A 20,880-nucleotide genomic window follows, 5' to 3' on the forward strand; every position below is an offset into this window, starting at 1 on the left:
CCGGCTGCCTTTTGTTCACAATCTTCGATTACTATACTTCCTTCCATTTCTTCACATACATATTTGGTTCTTGTTTTAAAGAAAGAGGTTTTAAATATTTTATCCTTAGTAATCTAGGGAAAATTCCAGCTTTCTTTGTTTATTTGATCTAGGTCATTATCTTGAAATGAATACTCAGCTCTTTTTAGTTGTCCTATAGTCATTTTGCTTTTATCCTCATCATTGTCATCTGATTCTGAATTTTCTAATTCTTCTCTTTCCATCATAATACCTCCGTTTTTATTTAGTTGACACGTTTTGACTTTAGCACTATTCACACACCCCCCTTTGACCGTGTTTTGTGCTTTACACGTAATGAAAAATATAGTCATATGGGATCTTGTTAGATTCGTCACGTTATATACTTTCAAAATATCAACTTTTCATAATTTTTGTTTATCGATAATTAAAGATATTAATGATTGAATAAGTGCATTGGCAAACGTGACTAAAGAAACGTGTCAACTAAAAAGAAACGGAGGAAGTATTATTTATTTCTTCGTAATTTTCATCTTCAAACTCACCGTCTTCAAGTTCTTCATTATACTCATTTTCTTTTTCTAATATTTCTACTATTCCTTTATTATTACTTAAAGCCAATTCTAAGGCCTCGTCTTCTGGTATTTCTATGTAGTCCCAGCTACCTAAGGCTTCCATTAATTTATGATGAGCTTTCTTACATTCATTAGCATAATGTCCTAATTCTCCACAAGACCAACACTTGCATGTTTTCTTTTTCTCAGGACAATATGTTGCCAATCTGAAAAACCTACTTGGTTTTCTATATTTATGTTTATAGTACTTCTTCTTATAGGTTTCTCCTCTTGATCTGTCGAATTTATTTTTCTTATAATTCCTTCTCTTATTATAATTTTTTCTTTCACATCCATAGTTATTTAGGAAATTCCAACAGGTGAGTAATTGTCTCTTCATTTGTTGAGTTCCTACAACTTCTCTACATTTCTTTTCAATCTATTTTCTTAGAAAAGCAATTCTATTCCCTAGGGCATCTCTAGCTAAGAATTTCTCTCTCCATTCTTGGTATTTTTCACTAATTTCTTCAATAAGGGGACTTGGTAATTTATCATAGAACATTCCAAGATTTGTTTCATTTTCACCAATTTTATAATAATGTAACTTTTAACATATTTCATATTACAGATGGACAAATTACTTAACTTTCTTTGATATTTCATTCGTTTTCCATTAGGATCAACTCTCGGACCAATGAATTCTAACTCAATGTATTGACATAACTGCCTAAACATTCTAGTAGGAGATTCACTAGCTCTTAACGTAGTTCTGACTTCTTGATCTATTCCATCATACCAATCTTCTACACAACTATAGAAACTATGTTTGATATAATTTAATAAGTTTTCAGAAGTCCATTCTGTGTTTAAATTCAGTACACTACTCATGCTCTTCTTCCACTGATCTATGATATCTTGTCTATCTCTTACTCCATCTAACTTAAGCTTATATCCAGTTTGACTTATAAGTTCAAGAGTTACTTCTTCTTGTTTAGGGATTTGGTTAGGCATAACCTTGACACTAAACCGGGTAGTTTTCCCTGGTATGTATCTTGGTTGTGTGCAACTTCCTTCTCCTTGATACCTGGGTCTTTGGATAACATTGTTTACAATAACGTTTTCATTAATAATTTCTTCTCCAACATTAATATTATCTATTACTCTTTTTCTAGTTTTATTTTCAATTTTCTGTTGGACAACTTCTATGGGTAGGTCTTCCTCTATTTTATCATCAGGAGCAATCCCTTTTTCAGAAATTAAATTCATAATTTCGTTAAGCTTATCAGGGTCTTCTTCCTTATCGAATAAGACTTGTAATTCTTCAAGCGTTTTCTCCTGAAGATGATGGCTCATCTTTAGTTTCTTTATTCTTTTCTTGATTACTAATAGGTCTTTTAGGGAGTTATATCGTAAACTTCTTATTTTTATCTAGATTTTGAAGATGATATTTATATTTATAAGGAACAATCTTTTCTTTACTAGGTGATACTTCTTTGTTAAACTGATGTCTAATTTCGTTTGTTAAAGCAAGTTGTACTTGTTTAACTTGTTCTTTTAACTCACTTAAATTTTTATTAGTCTCTGATATTGCCATAAATAGCTTATGCTCACTGCTAATGCAACGACAATGTATGCTACCAACTTCTACCTTAAGCTCACCAATTTGATCTACATTATAATTAAAGATTGGGCCAAAATTATTAGAGTTTTTCGGAATATGATAGTAATGCTTAAACTCATGCTTCTTACACTCAGTAGAAGGTCTAGTATTCTCCAGTTTTACTTAATTATTAATAACCTAGTTTAGCTTTTAATCGTATGGCTCTGATACCAATCCAACGCAGCTAAATACCAACAAAGTTGTAATTAAGATACCAACTAAATGTGGTATAATACTAACAATAATATTTATGAAATATGATACCAATCGCAATATTATGACGATACCAATCTATCGTAGGATGGTATTTCGATACTACTAAGGATGGTATTGGCTATACATCTCGTTGGTACGAAAATTTAGTTTACAAATAAGGTACTCTTTTTTTTTGGAATTACGAAAATGACCTTACTAAAGACCAACTTGGTCTCTACCTACTTTAGACCAAGAATTTCCGGCAAATTTGTTAAATACAATCATTAAAAGTACTCACTTTAGTAATTGCAAATGATAACGGAAAAATTGTTGCCTAAAATGTACTTCGTTTTTTTTATTTACATCACTTGATGATGCGTGGAGTTTTAGGAGTGTAATTTACATATAAGATTGTCAGATATGCCCATGCACAATCTTAGGCAAATGGGGTACTTGACAGATATGTCCATGCACAATCTTATACAATATACTAAAGTATTCACCGGAGAGACACTTGGCATGATTTTGTAAAAAAAAATTTCCCTTCAAAATGCTCTACTTTTTTTTTTAAAAAAAAAAAACAAAAATTAAAATAGCTACAGTAAAATTCTTGTAATAAATTCTTTTAAAGGATTAATAAATTCAAATTTCAGAATAATTAAGTGTTACCCCCTCCGTCCCTAAATTACATTCCTCTTTGGAAATTTACACGGGAATTAAGGATGGAAGAATAAGACAAATAACAATAATTAGATCGTGCAATGGGAAGTACAAAGATAGATTAGTTATTACTCATGACAAGTCATCAATCCTTTGCAAAAAAAAAAGGACCAATCACATGCTCCTAATTAAAAATTTTTAACCAATCATATTCATTGTAATTTGGCATTAGGATTATGAGTGAGATTAGGTAAGAATGAGTGAGAAAGCATTAAATATAAAACAGAAAAAGAAAGTTGATTTACTAAAAAAAACTTACTAAAAAAGAAAGGAGGAATGTAATTTTGAAATACCAAAAATAGAAAGGAGGAATGTAATTTAGGGACGGAGGGAGTACAAAAGTCATTTAATTTTAATTAACTCTATTTCAATTAACTATTATTATTAATAAATCATAATTTATAAATCTGTGCATTGCACGAGGCCAAAAACTAGTTTTTTCAATAATATCTTTTATTATTGATTATATAATGGGAAATTTATAAAAATTTGATATTCAAAACCTATACATTGAGCTAATACTCCCTCCGTCCCCTTTTGATAGTCCCCTATGGGCAAAAATCACGGGAATTAAGAAACTTAAATAAAAGTAGTAAAATTACATTGGAAAGATAAATTTACATTGGGTATGTAAACTGGTAGAGAAAGAAAGTAATAAAAGTACATTGAAAAACAAAATTTATATAGAAAAGATAAATTTGCACAAATATTGTTGTAATTAGAGAGAATTTTGATAAAAAATTTTGATATTTAATGGTACTTGAAAAAAACAAATGAGACTATTAATTTGGGACTAAAAATAGGCCATAAGAGACTATCATTTGGGGACGGATGGAGTAATAATAAATTAGTAAGTACCCATATTAATTATATTTTTATTTATGTACAAATCACTAACATTGGTCTAGTGAATTATTTAAATCGTAACGATAGTAAAAGTATGACACTTATTTCAAAACTGATGGCGTAATCTAGGAAAATGGAGAGACTTTAATATTTCACTACTTAATTTAATTTGTTTATTCTAGGCTTCACTTCCACTCATTATTATTGCTATTTCAACAACCATGGCCACCATCTCATTCTTCATCCTTTCAAACTTTGCTAAACTTTCTTAATAAGCATCCAAGCACTATATTGTTGATGGAGGTGCCTTGGGGCCACTTGTAATGACTCAAAACCTTCCCTCAATGCCTTTCTCATTCTTCTATTCTCCTCCCTGAATTATTACACAAATCCCTAATAAGCTAGACATACCCTCGCATTCTTACATCCCCTACCAACTCAATTGTCTTTCCCATTTACAATTTCCTTTCCACCAACTTCTTGTATGTATTAATACCTCATGTACAGATATACTCCTAACACTTTTGCACATAGCAGCAATATCTTGTGTTTATGGTTGATTTGCTCTAGAAGTTTCTGGACATTGTAGCTAGAAACTGCAAACAGCTTTACATTGTACTAGGGATGAAAAAAACATGATAATCACGGGCTGGCAGTACCGTTGTAACTTTCCTAAACAAGGGTCTTAGCATGCATAAATGTATCTATTGGTTATAGCAGTTCAATTGTTTGCTTCATCCAAATATCAAATGACAATAAGCATATGCTGAAAATCTGAAATAATACAACAGTAATTTTGCACTGAACAAACGCTTCACGCATACTGCTCGTAATGTATACAAGCATATTGCTAGAACCAAATTGTCAGAAAAATCAAATAATGAAGATTTTATACTTACAACAAAAAATTCACTCATTTTAAAAATATCTACAACAGACCATAAAATATCAGTCTCTTTCTTGATAAATAACAAACACATACAAAATACATATTAAAAAGAACTCGACTTATCGAACAAATATCCTTCTACCTTTTTGTATGTTCCCCTCTCCGTTCTTCTAGGGCTGAAAGCATGGGTGAAATAAATCAGATTATCGGAATCATTGGGGGCAAAAATTAAGCTATGGATACAAGGTGATCACTGAAAGGGAAGTACAAGCAATTGCCTAAATCCCATCAGAAAATCAAAAGTGAATTGGTTTATGCATCTCCGCTCAAAGAAATCACCCAAGCTTCTTATCAGACCCCTTGAGATTGAGATTGAACCACCTCTTCCGAGATGATTTGTCTTTTCCATCAGAGCCTCCATCTTCCACTGGGCTTTCGCCCCTGGCCTCATCAGCAGAAGTCTTACTTGTACTCCCATTTGACAAATTGCTAGCATTTCCAGTACTGAGTGTTCTGACCACAGTGAAGGCAGAGTGAATACTGTCTCGTTGCTTAAGTAGCTCATCAACCTATATAGCAAAGCAAGGACATAAGAATAAAATAATGAAAGACCTAAATTAAGTTTTGACATGGTGTAATGCAGGCATCATGGTGTAAACCAGGAATCAATTCAGTTTTTCTGCACTTAAGACGCCATGATTAGGCCTCATTTTTTCTGACCAGGGCCTAACTCACAAGAAATAGATAGTTCATCTGGAGATTTTAATCTTTTTGTATACAAATAAAATTAGAATTTCAGATCAGGTCAAACTTCCAAGTGTTGAGAAGATGGGCCTAAATGTATTTGTGTATTTTCTCTTTTTAAAAAACAAATAAATAAATAAATAAAATGAGAACTATAAAGAGGTCGGAGGCACTCAAGTAATGCTATACAGTGCACCAGTCAATACGCAGACTTCCCAGGCAAAGGGTTACAATGATACATCTAAGATGAATGAGGTTCTGGTACAAAAAATGAGTTATTTGACACTTCTCAAAATAAGATACATCAACCACAATAACATTGGGTCTGTAACAGTTATGTACCCCAACAGTCAAATTTTGGGTTTTAGTTTTTTTTTTTGACAAAATCCCATGTTCTACTTCAACTGAATCCAATAAAGATTGGACTTCGAAAATTGTACTCCGTAGTTTGGACTTGGAATCAAATAGTCAAATGTTGGACTCTAAGTTTGTAACTCTTATATTGAACTTTGACTAAGTGTTAATCCAAGACCATACTGATAAATCTACAATTAATAACTATATCACTGTTTTGGGTAACATTTGGAAATTAAAATTCAATAGACTCATTTGGATAACCAAAACTTGTGCACAAGTTTAGATAATGGTCATTTAATGGTTTACATTTGGACCTGGTTGATGGTAAGATGGTTAAGGGGCTCATCTTGGTGTGTGTAGGTGTGAAAAAAAAAGGGTTAGTTATATATACGGACCTTGCACAAATTGATTTTAGACTCACAGCTCAAATACCCGTTATACGGATTGAAATTCAACAAGGGGAGCCAACTAAATACCCAAGTCAAAATAAATTGATGTTCTGTACCTCTTATTAACTGAAACTATGAAATAAAATGATCATACTTACAGATTGTTTTTCTTGGTTGTATCTGTTTGTCACTTCTTGAAAACGAGCCAATGCCTGCCATTAACACAAGTCACAAAAAAGTATCAAATACACAGATTTTTACAGAAACGAAGAGCATAAAATTATTACCTCCTCCGTTTCCCTAATATTGCAACAAGGGGGATGACACAGAATATAAGAGATAGAGAGAAACAAAGATAGGGACCCATGTGATGAGGAGAGAGGGAGAGAAAACATGTGCATACATGGTAATATTGCTGTGGAACTTCCTAAAATGGTAATTGTTTCAATATTAGGGGGAACGGAGGAAGTATTTGTTAAGAATACAAGCAGTTGTACCTTCCTGTACTCTGATTCAAATTGACGGAGTTCATTTCTTTTTCTCAAAATCTGTGCCTCAATATCCATCAATTTCTCCGTCGTTTCCTCATAAGATTTTACACAGAGTGCCTCTATTGTGTAAGATGCAGGTTTGAAAAAGTTATCACCTACAATATATATATTGGTTAGCTATAGCACATGATATTTCAATGCAACCATATAAAAGCTGAACATCAGTCAAACAAGACAGCTTGATGGAGTTATTTCTGACCATAGACAGCGAATATGTGAGTGCCTGGCTTCAATTCTGAGACTTCACAAGGTTGAAGACCCTCCAACCTTTTAAAGAAAGCAGCTTCAGGATCCTTGGCCATTGCTAACTGAAGAACCACATATTTAATTATTAGAATCACTTACAGCCATGAACAACAATAGCTCAATTTCAGAAATGAAATTGCATTCCCAGTTCTTACCGCATTTACAGTTGAATCCAACCTATAAACTTGAAAATGCAAGAAGTACATGCCAGCAGAAGTCACCTTGCCTGTCTTTTCACTATCTTCCTGCATTAAAAAAATGTATTTATTGGAATCTGTGTTAATTAATTAGAAAAATTCCATTCAGCAAGGTGATTTTTCTCAGAGCATAGCATGGATACTGGAAACTATATGCAACAAAGCAATCTAATAAGAAACCATAGAGTTGCATGATCCCTAAAGAGAAACATCAGACCCATAGTCTAAACTAGATGCAGCATTATCTTCTGAAAGAACGGAAAATAACTTCAATCACTTGGACAGTTGGACCACATGGCCAACAGCCCGTACTATTCAGACACCTCATTTTATATCGTGTTACTGTTAGGTACTTAACACTTAAATATGAGAAAATACAAGTTTATCACCTTGATAAACAAAATATGTTGATCAAATAGCAAAATGTAAATAAATCAACAACTTTTTGTTACATATGGGTCCCACAGTTTTTGATTTATTTACCAAAATGCCATGATGACTAGACAAAATAGCAAAAATGTAAATAACTCAACAACTTTTTGTCATATATGGGTCTCATAATTTTTGATTTATTTACCAAAATTCCATGATGAGTTGATGACAAGACATAGTTGTTGATTTATTTACAATTTAATTTTATTTTATTTATTTATTTTTTTTTTTTTTGAAAGAATTTACAGTTTTGTTTATCAAGGAGATAAACTGGGACTTCCTCCTTAAATAAGGGTATGGACAATCTATTATCACATTTTGGACCAAAATCATCCAAAATCTTTCATAAAGCAGCTAAGTCTGACACTTAGACAAGATCTCCTATCCAATACTGATTGCCAAGTCTGAGTAACATAGCTTCTTATCATCCATTTGTTTCCCTCTCTCCTTCTTGGAGACAGTGCATTAGGACTGCCAGTTCAAATCTAAAGGTGTGGCCAAAGCTAAATAAGGTCAGAGCCCATACGCTACAAGAAACAATTAACAATGGTACGAAAATCCAAGATAGAAACAGACAAGGTCAAAGTGAGGGTTAATTATATTTCAAAAGAAAAGGAATACTTGGATAAGAGAGAATGCGTGGTCCAAAAAATCTAAATTACATAAGATTTACCGAGAAAGGAAAGATGCCAAGTGAGTATGATATTCATGAAATGGACCAAAAGTCCAAAACAGAAAATGGATAGCAATTCATGGAACGAAGGTAGTAGTTAATAATAAAATGGCACGTTGTATCATGATAGCAATAGAAAATGAAATGTTTGTGAAATAAGACAAAGGAAAATATCCATATAATAAAAGATAAAGACTGCTTCATCATCAAAAACACCACATACAATCCTAATAAGACAAAGGAAGATATCCATGTAATAGAAGAAAAGACCGCTTCATCATCAAAAACATCAAATACAATCCCTCCAGAAATAAAATAAAAATGCTAATATGAGTCGGCAAGGAATCCGTTCGACAAAATTTGTTACCTATTGCATGTTTATTAGAAGAAATAACCCAAGCTACCGAACTGAAGGAAATGCTTAGACGCCTTAGACCTCAACTCGCTTGGGAAACCGCCCCTCCCCCCCCCCCCCCCCCACCCCACCCCAACAACACCCCCACACCCACATCATATGATTTAGAAAAATTTATTATGATGCTTCAGATATGTATATGGGAAAGCTGCAATTAAGTTTCTACTGAAAAATTGGAAAGGAAAACTAACTGTGACAAGTGCTTAATTGATTGGGGAGACTAGCATTATAATTGCGGAAGCAATGATGGTTTGAGAATATGCTAACGCAGTTAATTGTCAAGAATTAAGTGATATGTTGTTGAAGGAGACAATTAGTGTGTGACTAAAGCAATTCAAAAATAAAATGGAAAGCATGTTGGGTCGCTGGGCATTTCACGCTTGTCAATGCATATCTTATATCATCAATATCTTTTAATATATTTTAGTCAACATTAATGAAAGCTACTCCCTCTGTTTCTTATTATGTTTCGAATATCTTTGTGAGAGAAAAAATGGCCAAATCGTAACATATTAAAACGAAGGAAGTTATATTTTGAAATTATAAATCGAGAAAATCTAATAAGATCCCTCATAACTATGTTTTTCCTAATGTGTAAATCATCATAGATGGTCAAAGGAGTGTGTGTGAGTCAAATGTTGCGATCAAAAGAGAACGAAGGAGATATCATATACGATTGTCTATAAGACCTTTCTACAGGTAAATGACTTTTCAATAACTCATTGTTTTAGAGAAACTGATTGCTAATTATTTTAAGGCCATATATGGGCACAATTGTCCATCCTTTTGAGAGGTTGGATTTTAATTATACAATATTTTGTATGGTTATACGTAAGGATGCATTACGTGGTCCTCTACAAACGTAAGGAATCTTCTTTTTTTTTTAAAAAAAATATAAAGTAAGTTTCAAAAGAACTGTGCAACAATCATTAGCCTATGGGGAGGGTTGCAATAAAATTCTGTAATGAGTTAGTGTGGAAAAAGTTGAGAAGCAATCAGTGTACACACTACATAAAAGAGAGCTAAGTGAGTAAATAACCATTGATTTAAGTCGTTTGATTTACTTTGTTTTTAGCTTGTAGTTTGGCAGTGTCTGGCCATTCAAAGGTAGGATTGTATTTTCCTTGGTGTATGATTATTTGCATCTCTAATGAAAGCAGTTTTTTCACCAAATTCTCCTCTTCATAATCTTCATCTTCCTAATGTTACATTTAATTTCCAGTTTATTACAGAAAATAACCATCTTCTAGCCTTAGCTTCAGATTCACAAACCTTGTGTCAGCCTCATAATTTTCATTTATCATCTCATGAAATCTTACTACACTTAGCCCTAATTTCTCCAAAAGGTATTTTAGTGATATGTTACATAAGGACTGATCAATTTTATTTGATTAAATACATACAACGATCTCTTGTGTCCTTTACAATACTCCAAATTCTTATTCATAATTATTTTTTTGTAAAACCTTCACTAGTTACTTACATCAAAATACTACTTACACAAAAAGATGCCTAATTAAAAACTTTCTCTTTCCCCCTTCAGTCTACGCCTGTGCTCTTTAATTTCCAATTTCCCTTCACCTTTTTTTTTTTAAAAAAAAAAATATTTTTATCAAATTCGTGTTCAGATGAAAAGACAATAGTGATAATGAAAAAAAAAGAAAGAAAAAAAAAAGGTCACATCCCTATACAGGTTTTTTTTTTTTTTTTTTTTTTTTTTTGAAACTCCATAGATGTGTTAGAGGCTGCAAACTGTTGACAACATTTTTGCTATTTTTTAATAGTATCAAAGTGTCAATACTGCCAAATACATATCAATAGTAGCAGTTGTTCATGTCATTAAATCTTGTAATCATAAACGACATAATAGAAAGAGAAACGAAATACCTGTAATGCTAGTCCATATCCTCCATTTGCATCTTGTTCAAAATAAAGAAGCTGAAAAATACACCAGAGTAGAGATACAAGAGATGAAACCAAATTTGATTCTCTGCAACTGCAATCATACACCATATATAGATACAAACTATACCTTAAACTTGCTTTGGGCCGCAGAAGTTACACGGACTACAATACCCGCCTGTGCTTGCTCCTCACTTATTGTCACGCCAAAAAAGTGGGCACACTGCTTCTCTACCTGCAAGAAAATGTAACCAAATCATGAATTTACGCCTACACAAGTATATTTTTACAAATTGGATTTAGTTTGTATTGAATCTACTTTGGATAAATTGAATGAAATCAAATATCTAAGTTGACTTCTACATCTAATTTATAGGAGTTAGTAGCATGCTAGTCTATGACCTTTCAATCAATAATCCAACAGCAATAACCATCTACAATCACAAGGTTAAGCTGTGTAAGTTTGGACTACTTGAAACCTCTAGCATAGCTTAAAATACAGCAAAAGAGAATTTCATTTTGGAATAAACAGATTAAAGCATTAGTCAAGCAATCACCTTTCCATGAACTGAAGATCCAACAGGAAGGGGTCGGACAGTCACAGTTCCATTCAATGCTTCTTCCAGAACATTAGCAGAGATGGTTGTCTTGATAGGAACTCCCAGCTTACTGAGAAAAACAAAGTTTGAAAATTGCTAGGCGACAAAGGAAAAATTAACTGGACCAGAAAACCAAAACTCAAAGTATGTTTTACCTGAATAAGGCAGCAAACACTGTGTTGACAGTCCCAAGGTTTGATAAGTCGATTTCCATATCCATGCCTTCAGTATCCAGAGCCTGATAAATTATTACAGCAAATATCTATAACCCCACCCAGGTAAAATTTAAAAGCATAAAAACTAAAAGTAGAATCTTCAGGAACATGCTATACCTGGTTTTATGCACAGATATTTACAATTAAAATAGAAATTTTGTAACTAAATGTGAATAGCTCTTCAAGGATGCTGTAACAATAATTATCAGCCTTTGACTGTAAAAGAAGGGCAATATCCCCAGGCCTCAATAGTCAAGCCACCAGTCAACAGTAATACAGTATACACAAAATTGGCACTCATCAAACCTTGACTCACCAGTCACCACTTACTATGTGCTATCTCCTTTGATATAAACTTCCTTTGTGGGAAGAGTGTATTATGAAAAAACCAAACCTTTGGCAATAACACATAATCCATGACGCACACAATATGATACGGAGAGTACAAAATTTGAGACCTTAACTAAGCACCATGTTAATTTCAGGAGTTTATATTTAGGAGAGTAATCCCCAAGAGGAGTCATACGAGTCTATTATTTGCCCGATATGTTGGGAACTTGTTTTTCTTGAAACAAAAGTGGATGGGATGTATCAAGACTTTCCATTTTTCCAACATCCTGAGATTATCGCTTCTGTGTGGGAAATTTGTTGGTGGTGGTTGAGACATTTATATCTTTCTTCGTTAACCCACTTTCTAATAAGTACAATGTTTTCCTTTAAATAAGTGCAAGCACGCATTTTGAGAAGGATAATTGTAAATGATCAAACTAAAAATAAAAAAAATAAAAAAACTTTTATACCGGTAACAAATAATTTCCATCTTGCTTGTGTTTCAATTATCTTGATTATTTTGCTCGTTTACACCCTCAAATCTTTTCCTCAAAATGCATGCCAAAGTGGTATGTAGCAAGTAAAATGGAACAGAGGAAGTACTATTTTAGACATTCGCTTTTTACCAGTTTTCCCTTATCCCACAATAATTACACATTTCCTCACAACATGATGTAAAAACTCGGCTGTGAAATATCATATCAGCCGAGTTGTATTGGTTTTCAAATCTACGTACCCATATTTCCCACACTGTAACGATCTTTTAAATAGATGAAGTTTAAGGCCAAGTCAACCAATAATCTATGGTCTCAGTCGAGCTAGCACTCCAGTACCTACCTTTTAAGACTAATATTCAACTTTTCTCAACTCATTAGTCATTAATCTAAATGGCTATATATCTTTAATATATATTCAGGATTATACTAGATTTTTGTTACTATGCTACTCCTATTGGTTCTTGAATGATAATTATACAAATTAAAATTCCAAAATAGACTTTTACACCACATTCAAGTTGTAACAATCAAGATCCAATTCGCAATGACCGCATAATCTTCAATACTGAGATACCGCAATCACGACCATTACCTTAATTTGAACCATGCTCCACACTCTATTACTTTATTCAACTTTTCTCAAACTCAACCACCTTTTCACACTCTCTTACAAATGTAAGTAATGCATTTAGAGTATCCAAAATTATATAAATTAAAGTTTTGGTTAACTGAACCATACATAAATTCCATCGATAAAAACATTTTGAAGCATGTGTCGTCTTATAGATAATATGGGTACTGCATTAAAGGAGTACATGACAAAAAAATATTAATAATGTTCTTGAGAGAGAGAGATCGTGATTGAAACTAACATTTATTGGATAACAAACTACATTTTACGAAGTAGATAAAAAAATGATTATTAAGTCCTTATAAAGGAGAGCTACAAACCTCAAATCCTGCGGCATCATATTGCCTTCTCTTTTCAGGGTCAGACAATATTGTATAAGAGTACGCAACCTCCTTAAAAAGCTCCGCAGCTTCAGGATTATTGGCATTTTTGTCAGGGTGATACCTATATTTAACCAAAGTACATTACTCTCCAGGTAGGAACTTGAATTAATCACAAGTTTCATGCTCAACAAAAAAGGAATGGTATCTCCCAAAGCACAATACAATAAATTTCTCCAACAATATTAACAAGAATAACTCAGCCCATTCAAGAGAAGCCGAAAAACTTAATTTTTTTATGCTTCATTATCAACTAAATTGGAATGCCACATCAATTGAACAATATGAGCCAATGACCATTTGTTTTAATTCAAGAGTACATTAAAAGCAATATCTCCACTTAACCAGAACACAAAGGTCCCTCCACAACCGCACTAGACATAGGGGAGGGCAGCATAGATCGAAAACCCACATATCTTGCCTCTGCAGGGAATCTCCTTCAAAGCACCAAGGTAATGAAGAAAAATTTATTGCCGAAAAATATTGAACCGTGAAATGAAATATTACCTTGTGTAAATATAATTAGAATAAATTAGCGAGTATTCAATGCTCCTACTTTGGACATAGTGTAGTTGCTATAAAGAAAAAAATTTGCGGTTGCTATGACCCTTCTTGCTTATGCATTGAATCAAATGCTCATGCATGATGAAAGTAGCAAAAAGCCGCCAATGTTCAACAGAAGCATTAGTACATACATGACAGTAGCTTCCATCTCATAAAATAAGGTAGACCTACAATGGCCTTTCGTTGAATTCGAAATTTGATAAACATCAAAAATCTCGAACCAGCTAATAATCTTAAATTTAATCCAAAACAAGCTAAACAGTAACCACCACCATAAATTCTACATTGTTTCTTGTTAATAACTACTGACTATTTAAATTTCTCTTGATCAAATGGCAACAGAAAGCTAGAATCATTTCCAACATTGAACACATTCAGATTACAAACAGCTCCGAAATCACAATTTACACCTCAAATTACAACAATTAAACAAAAGATACACATCAATAAGCTCAAAAACAAAAACTTACTTGAGGGCAAGTTTCCGGTACGCCGTCTTAATTTCCTGATCAGTAGAATCCTTAGTAACACTCAAAACCTCATACGGATCTCTCCGAAGAAGAACCGGGGTTGACGGTCCACCGTTCTTCGAACTCATTCTACCCTAATACAGTCCTCAATACCACTCTTTCTCTCTCTTCCTCACTTTCCCCTCTTTTTTTCAGATGTATCTTAACTTAGTACCTCAAATTCCCTTCATTAGCCCCCCAAAAAGGCCACAAATCTTGCACCAAGAAAATGTCTGTCGGCAAAATACACAGCTAAATCATTGGAGAAAACATACGAATTCGAGAAAATTCAAAGCATCATTGCAATTAACAAAAAAAACACACAAATTTCTGCAATTGTGAAGCGAAATTCGAAACATTGGATCGCACCCAATTCACATAAATAATTGCAGCGATTAATTAATTAATTAAATAAAGTAAAATTAAAAAATTATATGAAATTAATCAACAGGAGAAGCTGGAAAGTCAAATTCTAATTATGGGAAGTATAGAAAAAAGTTGAGATCTAAATTGAGAAGAAGAAGAATACCTGCGAAAAAGACGTGAGAATTGAAATTTTGTTGGTAGAAAAATTCTTGGTTGTGAAAAATAAATTGTTTGTGTTGATTGATTTTGTTTTTCTCTCTCTTTGTTTCTCTGTTGTTGAGCTTTGGAGTGTTTGGCTGGCAGAAAGAGAAAGAAGAGAAAACTTGTAGTAGTAGAATTGAAATTTTTTCAAATGACTGGGCCTTGGGCTGTACTAGGAATTTGGGAAATGGGAATTGAAGAGGTTTTTGTTGAAATGATTCAATAATTTGACTTGGGTTGTGGGTCCTTCATGCATATCTTTACTCTTTACTCTTTAGTGATTGAATTAATTTTCACTTCGACTGAGACTAGAGATTGTAATATATATCCGAGTGCACGGTATATCCGTGAGCATTTTATTCTCATTTTGATGATTGATTTTCATTTGATTATCAATGAAGAGCATAAACTAATTTTGGGTTAGTAGTGTGCACGTTACATTTGGGTGTATAAAATATTTCATAGATTGAGACGGGTTAAATTAGATATAGTGAGTCTGATTTGAGTTGAGCCATGTTTAGATTTGGTTTAAGTCGAGGTTTCGTTTAAGTTTGATCAAGTTGCTTTAGGTCATCACTATAGGAAGTGAAACTATTTTCACTTTAATAGAGATAGGTCAAATTTGATGTTCGTAGTATTTTGGAATAGAATAGGTCATATGTCTTTTAGGTTGGATTTTGCTTGAGTTTGATATGTTTTTATATTTTTGGATATGGACTAGGTCTTGGTAGGTTGTTGAATTAGGTTGGATTTGAAATGGTTTTGTGGTGAACTGATTTGAGACATACAGACAGTCAAGTTTTGTTGGGATCGATTTTGGGTTATTAGGTTCTAGTGAAGCTCTAATAAAGTCATCTTCAAGCTAAATTAGCAAAACTTAGTTAAATCAAGTTTGGGTATTATAAATTTTATGTTTAGTTTAGTTTCTATTCAAAACATGTCATCAAAAGATTTGTTCTACTTATTTATAATTCTAGTTTTACTCAAAACAAACTATATCTAGCCTCATCATGTTATGCTTAATTTGGGTTGGTTTTTTTCAAGTTCAAGTTAATTCTAATTCAATGAGGTACAAATGTGATTAATTGTCAAAAAGGGTTACTTTAGCCGTTTTAGGTATAAATGTGATTACTCAAACACAAATTATTGGGTCAGTCCAGCCTGACCAAACATTTCGTCAGTCCAACTATTATTTGTACATCAATACAAACTTCTCACAGCCTCAGTTTCACTCACCGCCGCCAACATTACTCCCACTCAATTCTACCCCCTCCGTTTTTAAATACTTGCTCCATATTCCTTTTTAGGCCGTTTTTAAATACTTGCTCCATTTCCTTATTTGGAAACCTTTTATAATATTTAATTCATTTCTCTCACCTAGTGGACCCAACAAATATCATATCTTATTAATTTTGTATTCTCTCCCCTCCAATTTCTCCACTACTTTTGCTTTTTACAAGTTTTTATTTTTCCACCAACCCTACTACCTCCATATTTTATTACTTTCTCCAATTTCTCCTAAAACTCCGCGCATGGAGAAATGGAGCAAGTATTTAAAAACGGAGGGAGTACTTCACTTTCTCTCTCCTCCCTCACTTTTAACCCACCCCTATTTTCTCTCTCCTCAACTTTCTGCTAAATTCCTCCATTGTATTTGTCCATGATTTATGCTTGAATTGAAGAGGATGGAGAGGAGAGAGACAATAAAGATTGTTGATTATATTTGTTCATGATTTATGCTTGAATTAGCTTGATAATTGCTTGAGATTCTCAAATTTTTCGAAAAATGCCAAAAAATTGATTTGGGGTTTTCTTGTGTGATGTATAATTGTTGAAATTGCTTGTCCTATGTAATTGTATGTTGAATTGTGAGCGTTTTGATAACAAATGCATGTATTTTTGTTGATAAATGAGCATGTTATGTTATACCTATGAGCTTAGTATGGGACCTTCAATGGTGGTTCTACCATTGTTGACCTTTTAATAATTTTTATAAAATAAATTCTATTGTGTAGATTATATCATCTATAATAAGTTGGATGATATCATCTATAATATGGATAATATCCTCTATAAGTTGGATGATATCATGTATTGTTTTTATAATATTATCTATACGATGGACGATATCTCCTCTATTGTTTTTTTTTTTTGGTATATCCTCTATTATTTTTATGATACCAGTATCTTCCATGAGTTGGATGATATCCTCTATTGTTTTGATAATATCCTCTATTGTATTTATGATATCTTCTATAAGTTAGATGATATCCTCTACTGGTTCTATGATATAAGCTAGATGATATCATCTATAGACTGGATGATATCCTCTATTGGCTACATGATATCATTTATCATTGCGTCTATGATATCCTCTATTGACTGGATGCATGATATCCTCTATTGGCTACTCCGTATATGATATCATTTATGATTGTGCCTATGATATCCTTTATTGGCTGAATGATATCCTCTATTGGCTATATGATATCATTTATAATTGTGTATATAATATCATCTATAGGCTGGATGATATCCTCTATTGGCTATATGATATCATTTATAATTGTGTTTATGATATCATCTATAGGCCGGACGATATCATTTATTGGTTATATGATGATATCCTCTAACAAACTATTATATCCTCTGCCAAAGATAAATTGTACATATCCTCTATCAAATACTTTATATCCTATAACAAACAATACATATCCTACAACAAAATTGTACGTATCCTCTATTAAATAACACATATCCTCCAACAAGTTCTACATATCCTCTATCAACTAATACATATCCTGATCAAATACTGCATATCATATACACCTGACGCACGACCATGGCTGAACAACAACCCCAACATCATCACCCTGTTCTCCATAACTCTAGCTTCCCTCAAAACCCCATTGAACCCTTTATCCAAACCCTTAATCCTTGATTCCTCAAACAAATTCCTCCGTTTTCTACAACCCAATTCACCCTTTACCTCAAATTCACCCCTTCTCAATCTAATTCTCTCTCTTCTACCTCTCATGCTCCACTAAGTAAGGAAGAAATCATTCGCACGACCATGAATATTGTTGGCGTCAATGAGAGAATTGCTAAGGATGCAGGGATTGTAAAGGGTTTAGTGGCAGCGTGAGTGGGGGAAAGGGAGGGATGGGGTCGTTGGCGTTGGGGGATCGTTTGGGCGCCAGCAGCTGGCACGGGGAGGGGGGCTAACGAGAGACTGATTCTGTTAAGTGGTAACAAAAGCTATATTTTGTAACATTTAGAGGTAGCAAATATTTATTGTAGAGCTTCAGGTAAGATAATAAACCAAGAAAAATCAGTGCTTCTCTCCAGTCCAAATTTGGATGATAATACTACCACCAAATTCAGTGATCTTCTTGGTATCAAAAAAAGCAACAATTTTGGGATTTATTTAGGCATCCCTGCTGACTTTGGGAATTCGAAGCAACAAATTTTTGGTACCCTTATTGACAGAGTAAAAGACAGATTAACTGCTTGGAATGCTCTCTTTCTTTCTTATGCTGGGAGGTTAACATTAATCAAATCAATTCTCTCCAGCTTGGGAACCTATGTTCTTTCAGCTTTCAAATGCCCTGTTAAAATATTGAAGAAAATTAACAGCATTGTGGCCAAGTTTTGGTTTGGGAAACAAAGCTGGCAAAGGAGTCTATTGGAGGAAATGGTCTCTTCTAACTCAAGAAAAGGAGAAAGGAGGACTAGGAATTTTGGATGCTCGTTTTTTCAACCAAGCACTACTTGCAAAGCAAGGATGGCGTATTATAAATGATCCTGAGTCTCTAATCAGTAGAGTGTTTGGATCCAAATATGGTGTTAACAAGGAAACCTTGTTTGAAGATTCTTGGGATAAAAGAAAAGTTGGTTCTTGGGGTTGGAATGGCATTAAGTGGGGTTTACAGGTTCTTAAAAATGGGTGTGCGTGGTCTTTAAGTGATGGGTGCTGTGCAAAAATTCACCATCCCTAGGTAAATGCTACTACACTACAATGGAAGAACCAAGGAACTCACACAACTGAGACTGTTGCTAAGCTAGCCTGAAAAAAGATGATGGGAGGTGGGATCTAAGGACACTGTCAGGAATATTGAAAAAATTGTACTAATGGAAACAGGCATTGATGACTAGGTTATTTGGACAACAAACAAAAATGGCATGTATATAGTCAAGAGTGGTTACAGATTCCTTTTTGATGCAAATTACAGCAAGGATACTGCCTTAGCTTCAAGGAGCTCAAGCACCTACAAATGGAAGAGATTTTGGAAGCGTGCTGGGACTTTGAAACAAAAAACTTTTATTTGGAAGATTTTGAATGGAGCTCTTCCAGTTGGCAGTGAAAGAAAAAAAAAAGGGGGGTTTGGGTGATAAGCATCATTGTGTTCTCTGCTGGGATAAGACAAATCAACAAAATATCCACCTCGAGACCCTTGAGCATTTGTTTAGGGACTGCAACTTTACTAGCCACGTGTGGAAAGGATGCAATAATCTAGGTTTCAATGTGGCCTCCCAAAGTAATATTCCAATTTCGGAATGGATTGAAAACTGGCAACGAGCTCTTAGTGGTGCAAATAAAGGTTTGGAAGGAAGTTATCATCTTTTTATTGCAGGTTTGGAATGCATCTGGAAGCCAGAAATGCTGTGATTTTCAGAAGCTCAAGTATAAACCCGTGGGGAGCAATAAAAAAAATGGAGCATAAAGTCACTCTGGCACTTAGGAAGTCATGCTTGAAGGAATTGAATGCTGATAAAGAACAACATTAGAGTCAACACCGGGAACAGGATCATGATCACCCTCCGGGGTTTGGTACCAGTTGCAATGTAGGTGTGCAGAACCAACATAATCACTCTTTGATCACTGGTGTAGGTGTTTGCAATACCTTAAGGCTGGTGATGCAGAAATTGAAGCTCAAAGGTGGTCAGAAGGGCTGGGCCTGGAGCTTGAAGGGTGCTGGTCAAAACTTTGTGCAGAGCCAAGACTTCATCTCACAGGATGACAACTCTAGGAGCATACTATGTGCCATTTATAATGGAATGCAGGCTGCTCTTAATAACCACATGTGTCATCTGCAAGTTTGTTGTCAAGACACAAGAGTTGCGCGTTGGCTGCAGGGAAGAAATTCAGAATTGCAGGAAGGAAAGATGTGGATTCATAAGATTAACAGCTTACTGCCTTTATTTCATTGTTTATCTAGTGTTTCTAATATTGGGGATTGATTCCCTTTGTTTCAGCTGTCAAAAAAAAAGAGGTAGCAAATATAAAATAAAACTAGTATTTCGGCCCAGGCGATGCCCCGGGTCAACTAATATAAACAATTATATGAGAAAGAGGATGCATCACCCTTTTAATTAGTTATATATAATCATGAGAATTTCTCATAATTTTTTTGAAATATTAACCAATAAAGTTGTTATGGATTGACAGTTTATATCCCACATTTCATCTCAAAAGTCACATGTTCAAGACCTCGTCTAATTTACTTATTAAATGAAATGAATATATAGTTTTATGTTAAATTTTAAATCACTAATAAAAGTTGATTGAGATGGTAAGTGCATATGTATGTGGTAGAGGTTATAGATTCAAATCTAACCCAAAACATAATTTGTAATGATAAATAACTAGTTCCACAATCTTATTTATACAGTATAGAGCTAGCTTTGGCAATTCAATTTTGCTATAATGAAACAAAGAGTAAAGGTAGTCTTCTTTCCCCCCCCCCCCCCCCCCCCCCTTTTTTTTATTAATAGGAAATAAAGACTCAAGCTGTCAAAG

General features: G+C 33.7%; 1 protein-coding gene across 1 annotated transcript; it reads right to left on the reverse strand.

The window, feature by feature from the left end:
* Window positions 1-4,844: 4,844 nt before the first annotated feature.
* Window positions 4,845-15,234, reverse strand: LOC145601184 (chaperone protein dnaJ 15-like). Its single transcript, XM_081657137.1, has 12 exons — window positions 15,043-15,234; window positions 14,475-14,746; window positions 13,381-13,504; window positions 11,543-11,625; window positions 11,346-11,457; window positions 10,919-11,023; window positions 10,774-10,824; window positions 7,325-7,414; window positions 7,123-7,231; window positions 6,870-7,018; window positions 6,531-6,584; window positions 4,845-5,451 (listed from the first exon to the last, which is right to left on the reverse strand). Exons 2-12 carry the CDS (start codon window positions 14,600-14,602, stop codon window positions 5,218-5,220), a joined length of 1,239 nt encoding a protein of 412 aa, XP_081513263.1. The 5' UTR covers window positions 14,603-14,746; window positions 15,043-15,234; the 3' UTR covers window positions 4,845-5,217.
* Window positions 15,235-20,880: the final 5,646 nt, after the last annotated feature.

The sequence above is a fragment of the Chenopodium album genome, chromosome 21 (assembly GCF_948465745.1).
Source record: "Chenopodium album chromosome 21, dcCheAlbu1.1, whole genome shotgun sequence".
Taxonomy (NCBI): domain Eukaryota; kingdom Viridiplantae; phylum Streptophyta; class Magnoliopsida; order Caryophyllales; family Amaranthaceae; genus Chenopodium; species Chenopodium album.